We start from the raw sequence: 10,480 nt of genomic DNA, 5'->3' as shown, positions 1-10,480 counted from the left end.
AGTATTGGTCTAGAAAATACCTAGCCATACAAAATTATTTGTAAAAGTTTACCCAAATCAGACATTTTACTAGAAATTCAGAAAGTTTAATGTTGCTTTGAAAAATACTTCTGCACAATGGTATCTCTCTCCTTACAAAAAGAAGAAATAACATCTGGTAAGTCGGTGGTTTGCTGAAAGCACAGGTATTTTCTGTCTCCTTGTCTTAGATCTTCTAACACATCTGCTTTGAGCTTGTTAAGTTCTTCTGCTAGACGCTTCAGGTTAGTAGGAGGTATTTGTTCATCTAAAATAAAACACATTAACATTCCTGTAAGTCAGTCTGGACTGCCTGCTGCTATCAGGCATTTGATCCCATCAAACAGGCCAGTTTCTCCAATAAACAATCAGGAGGCATTTATAAAGTGTATAGGTAAGAAATCACACTGATGTCATCAGAAGTCATCTAAAATAATAGCCATAGGGAGTTAGGATTAGAATTTCTCTGAAGTGTTTGAGTAGAAAAAGATAAACTTGGAAGAATATGTATCTTAAAGATTTTATTTTTATATCATGTATTTGAATGCTTTTCCTGTATGTGTCTGAGCACCTACTGCTTAAAGGGGCCAGAAGAAGGCATAAGATCCCCCATTACTGGAGCTAGAGATGGTTGTGAGCCACTATGTCAGTGCTGGGATTTGAACATAGGTCTTCTGCAAGAATAGCAAGTGCTCTTAACTACTGACCCATCTCTCCATATCCCTAGAAGGATGTTTTTACATATTCTCATTATGTAGCACTGTCTGGCCTAAAATTCACTATGTAGGCCAAGCTGACCTTAAACTCACATAGATGTCATGCTTTTGCCTCTCAAGTGCCAGGATTAAAGGCTTGCCACAGTAGGTTATTTTTTGAGCCAAGGTACCTAATTTACTATCTTCTGCTTTGAAAAATAAACTGACAACTTGGTTTTTTTTTTTTTTTTGAAGCTGATAAATAATACATTTGAACAGTTGTCCCAAGCAACTTTCTATGATGACAGAAGTGTTCTATCAGGCATGGCCATATGGACAGTGTTACTGGGCATCTGAAATTAGCTTTATTGAGATATAACTCACCATAAATGTATCCATTAACAATACAATGGTTTAGCTCGCATGATGGCACATGCTTTTAACCCCAGCACTGGGAAGGTAGAGGCAGGTGGCTTTATGAGTTCGTGCCAGTCTGGTCTACAAGAGTTCTAAGATAGCCAGAGCTACTTACACCCCGTCTCGAGAAAAAATGTATGTTTTTAGATTATTCACATATGTGCAGTCATCACCACAGTCAATTTTAGTTTTCATAACTTAAAATCAAAACCTGGATCCCCCAACAGTCACCCTTCTCAACCCCACTTCCCTACCCTAACCTACCACCCCTGTCCTGCCCTGCCCTGATTTCCCAGTTCAGGATGTTCATATGCTCTTTCAGTTTAGATGTCTGCACGGTTCCCCATGTTCTATCCTGTGTGAGTGTTCTAGTCTTACTTATAGCTACTCCAAAAACCTTCCATTTTATCGTATTTACCCATTTATCTCTCAGGTGATGGACAGTTGGGTTATTTCCACCTTTTGGCTATTATGAATAGTCCTGTTATAAACAGCTCTGTATCAACATTATACTTTCTTCTCGGTCCTGTCACCATGGAGCAGAGCAGCAGGGCCACACAGTAAGTCCACTGGAAGAACCACCCGACTTTCCAGAGCGCACGCATCATTTCATGTTTCCACCAGTAGAGGGTGCACACCCTCAACGAGACTTGGACCCCTCATTCTGCTCATTCTAATGGCTGGGAAGCAATATCTCCCATGGTTTTGATTCGTATTTTGCTGTTCATTAAATTTTAAACATGTTTTCATTTGAATACTGGCCATTTCTCATCTCCCTTGGGGGAAAATGTCTATTTGGAGATTTATCCATTAAATTGGGTTACCTGTGTTACTGAGTAGTAAAGATCTCAGTAAATGTATGTATATGTTCATGAGACATTTGCAAATGTTGTATACCTTCTGTGGGCCGCCACCTCACTTTCTTGACGGCAAAGAAACTGAATGTTTCTGTTTTACTCAAGCACACATTTAGAACCCAGTATCAGTCCCTCCAGAAAAGCCACCATTTTCCCAATAGGTGGGCAGTGAATGATTTGGGCACAAGACAGAACGACGAGAGATGTGGCTGAGAAAAAACTAGAATAATTTCTTCTTTGTTCTAATTACAGTGCCATTTCTGTTCTGACCCTCTTAGGAATTTTGGACTGTAATTCATTAATGGGTGGCGATGGGCATTTTTCTAAAATGAGAAAATGAAACATTCCATTGAATACGGGGATGTGTTTCTGAGGCTTGTTTCCACATGTGCCTGAATTTATCCAGTACATTACACACAGTTCACGGCCTATGCTCATGGATACAGAGAATCTGAGAAACACGGTATGGTTAACACTGGTTTTCAGTGTCTCCAGCTTTTATGAAGGTGACAATAAAGGTGGAGGGGCACAGCAACAGACTGGATCAGAATCACCTTCACCCCAGGTTACCCCCAAATTTAGTAGCTGTTCAGCCTTGGCAAAGTTACTTGATTCACTGTGAATCCATTTCCTATTTATAAATTACACCCGCTGTACATGACTGTAAAAAGTGAGTATGAAACATTTAGTACATCAAAGGAGTTAATGTGCTGCTGTCTTTTTAAAACAAATTTTAAACATAGCAAGGAGTTAAATGTTCAAGACCTAAAGAAAGTATTGAAAAAACTATAGTTAGTCACATATCTAATATGTAATAAGTAATATGATTCCTTACTTTTAAGTATTATTCATATTTATAATACAGTGACTGTTCAGATCCCATACTAGTCTGACCCCTGACCCTGGACTGTCCTTAACCACTAAATAACCTCTTCAGCACCCTAATTACTCTCAAGAAATAAACCTAGCACTCTGACTTCAAGGGACTGACATGTATTCATATAATTAGCCTTTTGTCTGTCTCTACACTAGAATGTTCTGCATCCTATTCATTCCTTGGCACCTAAGAAAAGGTCTCGTGAAAGAAAGAGGCCACTGGGTAAGAAGGAGTAAAAGGGATGCAGTTTTAGAGGATGGTCTAGCTATGTAGCCAAACAGCAAATGTGAAACTGAAATATGATACAAACGCTGATAGAATAAATCTTCCTGGTGTCAGGGAAATGGCAGCAGCAAGAGAGAGAGCACCCCAGACGCTAAACAGCCCAGAACCAAGTCAGCGTACCTTTGGCTTCCCTCATCGTCTGAGAGATGGTTCTTCGGAGGGTCTCATCAGCTTTATGAAGGATGTTAGTAGAACAGATTATTCTGTCAGTTTCCTGTGTAACATAGACAGTGTTACTAGGAACAGTTTATAAAGGAACGACTAAGGTGCAGACACATTTGAAGGGACCAAAAGAAAAGCAATGGTGGTTTTCTGTTTGTTTTATTTCACAGAAGATCCAAATGGGTCAGGTCCAGTTGTAAAGTGTGTGCTGGTGACTGCAAAAGCTGGCTTGCTAGGAATTAAAACTTCCTCCAGCCTATATGTAGTTGTTTCTGTGCTTGAATGGTATAAGCACGTCTACCTTGGTCCATCTGAAGTCCCAAACATAAGGCTTCAACGTTTCTGAACACTGACCACGGGGCTTCCGCCAGGCAGCACAGGCCCTTAGCAGCTCCCTGCCGGTGTGTCAGAAACCGAAGGCTGCTGCAGTGCTATTCCGCTAATGGACCATTTTCCCCTCTTCTCTTGCTATCATCAGCTCAAAAAGTCTCCCTGCAAGAAGGTTACTCCTTTTCATTTGGAAGCCAAGTCTAACTGGAATATTTACCTTTTGTTCCGTATTATCCTCAACACATTTTATGGGATTTTCCAAAGCAGTAAGCAACAAATCAGTCACCTCCAGGCTACAGAGAAAGTGAGATAAAGAATAAGAAACCTTTCATTTTTCAAGAACCTGCAATAATAATACTAGGTTGAACTCCAGATAGCAAAACTGCTGTTCTCCAAGGTCCCTATTGAAGGGGGATAAAGTGAGTGAGCTGGAAGCCATCTTCCATTTGTAAAATGTTAAGTGAAGCTCAAAACCAATTACAAGCGATTGTAAGAGGCTAACTTCCTAAGATGTACCAATAAGCAGTTTCTTCCCCTGCACTGCAGGCTTTTCAAACTCTATTGTAGTCCCTAAAGAAAGAGCGTGTTTTACTTCTGGCTGCTTTTTATTTACCAGATAAGGATTAACAAATTCCTTCACCAGCCCAGGGTCCCTAGAGAGTTCAGGCAGAATTCGTTCATTCAGTAAATGTGCACATTCAGCATCTCATATGTAGACATTGTAAAGCTGAAACTGAAACTGCCAATCTGGGTGTTAACAAGGTGCCCACCACCCCAGTCCTGAAAATGGAATGCAGTGCGACAGGAAAGCCATTGGGCAAGAACGTAATCCTGGACACTGGTAAGTGGCTGAATGGAGACAATAGAGAGATGGTTCTGAGACTGGGTAGCCAGATTCTGCCATCCATCCACCTTAGATGGCTGAGCCAAGTAAGGGGAACAACATCAGACACCAGGCCTGGAAGCAAGACCCTGGTGCTCACACAGCATGGGAGGCTCCTTTGGGATGGATGACGGCAGGGTGGTTATTAGAATATGGAAATCAGGAGCAGACTCTGGGCTTTACTTAGAGCAGAGAGATCAGAGCGGAAGTTACAAGTTAATGACTCTACAGTGTAACACCTCCACCTTGATCTTTCTTATGTGGACACGGCAGGGCTCTAGAATATGACGGCACCAGGTCCCTTGGTTCTGCCATTTACATCCTAGGCATGTTACTTGATTTATCTACGCCTCAGTTATCCCAGCATACAATGGAAGTTTCATGCAATTTTTACCCTTAGAGAGTGGTAAGGACCGAATGGCATTGTGTCCAGAAACACTGCCGATATGTCATGTGCTAAAAGTTATAGTTGCAGATTTACCTCTCGGTTTGCCTTACGGGACTCCAGTCTTGGCACTACCTCAATTTGGTTGCCCTGTGACTATCTGCATATGTCCAAGTCACTTGACTACGTTTGTAAGACTTGGGACTGTAGATTACAGTAAGGACTGGTAGTGATGACAGAAACCCACAGTCTGCTACCCCACATCTCACTGGTGTCTTCAGATCAACTGACGCCATTTTAAAAGTACCTCAATTGGCCACTTACTGCCTAATGGGGGAGAGGGATTTATATGAGCTCCAGAAAGAACAGCCATCCATTGGTGATGTACCCGTTCAGTTTCAAGATTTTATGACAAAACTAGACACCTTATTTGGGCCTGATGGCACTCATCTATCTACAATCAATCATAGTAGTTGGGAAACTGAAAAAGAAACATAGATTTGGAGGTCCTGGGTGGGCTACATACTAAGACTCTCTTTTGGAAAACTGGAAACCTCACCAGTGACTTATTTTATGAATTATATTAAGTGCTAGTTCCATTTTATTGTGGGTATGTGAAATCTATAAACTATATAGAATCTGTACTGAGAAATCTGCCTAGAGACTTCCAAAGAATGAATTTTTTAAAATAAGCTTAAAACCAGCATGACACAATATCTCTAAAGTAACAATAGTTGACAGCAACCATTTCTTGGCGGTAACCAACAGCTGTCTATTTGGACTTAAGGCCCACTCAACTGAAAGAAAACAGGCCAGGTACTGGAAAACTTTCTGACTATCTGGGGTTAGTGAGGCCATAGGCCATAGAAGAGAGCCCACTACTACCACGACAGTAAATCAGCACTACTTCCCAACAGCATTCTAAATACTTATACCCATAGGGAGGAGCAGCGCTCACCTCTCCTCAAAGCCATTTCTCTTTGCAGCCAATTGAGACCATTGCACGTGGCCAAAATGCAGAAAACAAGTGACCATGGGATGCCCAGCCTAGTGGTTACATCTGTAACACAATTCCTGTACTCGAGGTTCAGAGAACATTGCAGAAGACAGAATTGTAAGAGGCAGTAAGCCAGAAAATGTGCTGTGAGATCCTGTCTCCTAGCAATGACACAGAAGCCATAGTCACGATTACTAACAATCTGGCTGCCTAAATAAGATGTGAACTATGACAGCACCAACAGACAGGCTGACTAGAAGGGGAATTCTCAGGGGACCCCTCCCTAGACAAAGAACTATAGGCAACTAATCACTACTGAGAAGGAGAGAATTAGTCTTCCCTAGGGAGGCCCCTGATTGGTTATCCAATTCTAAGTTGTGAGCCCTGAAATCACATATACACAAGCAATGTTCAACAGACTCAGTAAGTCATATACTATACGTACATAAATGCATTATATGTAAGTATGTATAAGACGATAATAAATAAGCCATGGATTTGGAAAGGAATGTGGGGGGGGGAATAAGAGGAGGTAAAGAGAAGTGAGGAAATGATATGATTATATAAAAGACAAATCAAGCTTAAAAATTAAACTAAAGAAATGTGCACAATGTATCTAAGATCTACAATGTTAAACAGCATGGTCTGTAGCCATATGAGGCCATATTAAATTAACTATCAGCTCGCCGATCTCTTGCATTAGATACATTTAAGTGTTCACCAACACTCAGGACTAGCTGCTCCCATACTGGACAGGACAGAGAACATTTTCATCATTCATGAAATTTCTAACAAAAATGTACTGCTCCAAAATTCTACAGATCTATCCCCAATGGAAAGTTTCACACACACACACACACACGGGCAGGATGACTATAGAGAGCTCTAGAACAAATCAGAACCCAATATTAGTTCAATTACAATTTAAGACTTTGGAAGAGTGTTGGGTTTCATGCTGTGGCTTTGCACAAGTTACACAGGTGCTTGACCACTGAGCTCATAGATCTGTACAAAAACACGCCACATCTCATTTAGTAGGCATCTTTAACAAGAATACCAAAAGTCAGGGTCTCTCAGTAGACAGCTGTCATGGGCAGGCACCACATCCACCCAGTGCTGGGACTGTAGATGTGAGTAGCTATGACCAACTTTACATATCTGAGCTTCAGGTCCAGTGCAGCAAGCCCTTTACCCACTGAGTTATCTCCCCAGCCTGAGACGTTACAGTTTGAACAGTTAAAAGAAGACATTTATAAAGAAACTTGGATTCAAATCTTAGCCGTTAAAAGTTTGGTGACCCTGGACAAACAACTTCCTTGGTTTAGTTTGCTCCACCACACGATTCCCCAAGCCTGTGGGAGAGCAGTGAACCCCAAACAGTTAAGCATATGTTTCCCAGAGTACCTAACAGGAGAGCATTGAAAGGGCTTGGAGCAGAATACCTGGCTTCCGAAGAACAGGCTGAACTCTGAATTACGAGGCTGTTGTGTTCCCAGGCGTTTTTCTCAGGGTTGGGTTTTTCTATCTTTCTCTCCATGAGCTGGATGGTCTCATCTGGCAGTGGTTGGGGTCTCTGGCCATTCCTCTTCAAACATGTTTCCACGGGACAATCTAAAAAGATCTGGCAAAAGCCTAGTGAATCTGAAAACAGTTTTAAAGTTACCAAATTACCAGTCTGTCTCTCCAGAAATGTGAAATACATACACACTAGTCCCAGATGATTCAGGAGAAACTCCCACTTGCAATACTGAATACCCACTTTAAAAACTAAATCCATATAAGCCTAATCCAATTTAAAATCTCACTAAAGGCAGCTGTGATTTTTGGTATGCGTGAATCGATGCTTCCACGTGTAAGAAAAAATGTTCTAATTACATTTCCGAGCCAGTTGGTAGACTTCATATCTCATACTTTGGTAATAAAAGTTGTCATCTAACACCAAAAACAAAGGTCTAAAAACAGCAGGTTTTGCCAAGAGATGGCAAGGCTGGGCCTCTAGCGCTTCAGAAAAGATCATCAAATCCTGCCTTTTTAAGCAGGTTATAAAATCTTCCCACATGGCCTCAGTCCTGTTGGGTGGGGCAGACATCTGAGCCCCAGTGATGACCGCTACCAAGAAGCATTCCAGGTGCTTTAACAGTTCTTGTCGGAACATTTTCCACTGGGATGGCTACAAAAAACGAAAAAGAATTGCAATTTATATTAGGCTTTTTTTTTTCAGACAGGGTTTCTCTGTGTAAAAGCCCTAGCTGTTCTGAACTCACTTTGTAGACCAGGCTGGCCTTGAACTCACAGAGATCCACCTGCCCCTGCCTTACAAGTGTTAGGATGCGACACCCAGCCAGAATTTTAGCCAGTAGGTTGATCGTCTTGTTTTACTGCCATCCTCTTCCTATTTAAAATTTCAGGTCACAAAACTGAAGCATGTGCAGTTTTCATCCCATACCTTGTCTCTTATACCTTCCTGTCTTTATAGTTCCTGCACCCTTTCTCTCTGGAATATTCCCCAAGCCCCCAGAGCTGTGTGAAGCTGGGTCAGACGCAGTCGTGTAGAAGGCAATCCACCCTGATCTGTCTGTTGCCCACACTCTAGCAGGGCTGTATCCGTCAGGTACTTCTGTGCACCTTCATATTTCTCCCTGCCAGACCACGTGCCTCCAGCAGAGAGGCTGACTGACACCTTACAGGTGTTCTAGAAATGTATTTTAAATGAATAAATGAACAGATGGATGCATGAATGAATGCGTGAATAGATGAGAATGAAAACCCTTTACTATATAGGAGACCAAAGAAAGCACAATCACTATCGTGCTGGATTACAGCCTAAGCTAAGACAATGTTGGTTTGTCCTTGAAATGAAAAGGGATACCAGTAATAAGGAAAGTCCACTTTAAGGTCCTTTGGTCAAGATTACAAGACCTTAGGCCAACAACTGGATTGTGAGATTGGGGACGATGGCAGAGACAGGAGGAAGGAACTAAGATGATGGACAGGAGAGTGGTTCTGCGGTCGAGGCGGGAGGAGATACAGAAGAACAGGCGAGGAGCCCTGCTCCTGCCCTGTCTCCAAAAAACTACACCAGGTGAACCCAGAGAAGGAAATGTGTGCCACCTCCTAAACGGCGGAGATTTTCTAATCACACTGACCAAATAAGACCTGAGGGGGTAGAGTGGGGAAATAAATACACCGTACAGTAATAAAAGGGCGTGGGAAAACAGTCCGCATCAATCACCTTCATCTTTCTCCAAAGTGATGAGAATACTACCATACGGGTAACCCCCAATTACAATACTGCCTTATTTGTCCTCATAACCAAAACTGAAGCGGTATATTCTGGTGAAGAAAAATACAAGTCTCCCACATGCCAAGTACATTGAGTCTTTGTTTATAGTTACCTTTGTGTATCCGTACTTCTTCTATACTTAGAAAATGTAGTCATCCGATTTACCTTTTAACTCATGTAACTTTTCTACACCCAAGCACTAACCATCGAATGTAACGATTTAAGGTTTCAGAAGACATTAGCTTTAGAATAAGTATGCAACTGGAGACTGGACTCTATTGCCATGTGGCCGGCTTCCATGTACTTCTGTAATGAGTGCACCTCACTGGGTGTTAACGAAGGGATTAAGAAGTATAGACTTGGCACATACAATTCAAAGTTATTACTCCATCTGGCTGTCAAACAAGAAAGTATCACGTTTTCCAATACTAGTGGCAGACCAGGCCCTTCATTTGGTAAAACTTTCCTGGAGGGACCTAGCAATTTTGCTATTTATCACTTGTACTTTTTATTCTCATGGGGAGTTCCAAAATGGTAGAGCACCAGTCCTACAAAATCCAGTTTTAACCTTTTTTATTTTTTTAAGATCCCTCCCTTTGTCTAGGACCTAGGATTATTATCAGAAGGTATCTGCCTAGGATGTTCACCATGTACACCTTAAAACTTTACTCTGTCATTGGGGTCTTGTAGGGGGAGAGGTCAGGGTGAGCCTTGAGCCCTGGAGATTGAGACTAACTCAGGCAACATAGCTAGGCCTTATCTTAAAGCTCCACTGCATAAAGTATGTAATATGTGAACGTAACAAACTTGGCATAAACACCTCTACAAAGCAATGGCCCTGACCTCAACACCATATTATTCCGAAACACAGGTCTACAGAGAGAAGCTAACCAATTCTCCTGGCTTCCGGCTTCTGTCAGGCTCCCCCTCCCACACAGGCACTGCTTGGCCAGGATCCAGAATGGCCGGCCATCAACCACCCACAACCCCACCGCCTTTGCAGAGCCTACAAACACGTCCGCCCCAACCCGATGCTGACCCGAGGCTGTGTGCCCGCGCCGTCCGGGAGCGCAAGAGGCAGCACATCGTCATAGGAGAGGACGGCTACGGCCCAACCCCGCTCCCGCTGCAACCGCAGAGCCAGAGCACGAGCAAAAGTCGACTTTCCGGCCGCCGGCAAGCCGCAGAGGACGCACAGTCCCAGCTTAGGCCGCCCGTCGCTGTGAGTAGCCCCATAACCTGCTGCGGTTCTCATGCCCTTGATGCGGTCTCCAGGAACCTTTGCGCCCGG

The 10,480-nt window shown here is 42.6% G+C and overlaps 1 protein-coding gene across 1 annotated transcript; it reads right to left on the bottom strand.

Annotated features, from left to right (window-relative positions):
• Positions 1-64: 64 nt before the first annotated feature.
• Pstk (phosphoseryl-tRNA kinase) lies at positions 65-10,480 on the bottom strand. Its single transcript, NM_001271229.1, has 6 exons — positions 10,229-10,480; positions 7,782-8,076; positions 7,349-7,547; positions 3,859-3,934; positions 3,270-3,363; positions 65-286 (listed from the first exon to the last, which is right to left on the bottom strand). Exons 1-6 carry the CDS (start codon positions 10,442-10,444, stop codon positions 87-89), a joined length of 1,080 nt encoding a protein of 359 aa, NP_001258158.1. The 5' UTR covers positions 10,445-10,480; the 3' UTR covers positions 65-86.

The sequence above is a fragment of the Rattus norvegicus genome, chromosome 1 (genome assembly GCF_021556685.1).
Source record: "Rattus norvegicus strain SHRSP/BbbUtx chromosome 1, alternate assembly SHRSP_T2T, whole genome shotgun sequence".
Taxonomy (NCBI): domain Eukaryota; kingdom Metazoa; phylum Chordata; class Mammalia; order Rodentia; family Muridae; genus Rattus; species Rattus norvegicus.
This window is presented reverse-complemented; position numbering and strand designations above follow the sequence as displayed.

Coding starts and splice junctions, on each gene's coding strand:
- Pstk (NM_001271229.1), bottom strand. CDS start 10,444: ATGAGAACCGCAGCAGGTTATGGGGCTACTCACAGCGACGGGCGGCCT. Junction 8,077..10,228: donor GCGCGGGCACACAGCCTCGG/GTCAGCATCGGG, acceptor CGTTTTTTGTAG/CCATCCCAGTGGAAAATGTT. Junction 3,935..7,348: donor GCCTGTTCTTCGGAAGCCAG/GTATTCTGCTCC, acceptor CTTTCTCTGTAG/CCTGGAGGTGACTGATTTGT.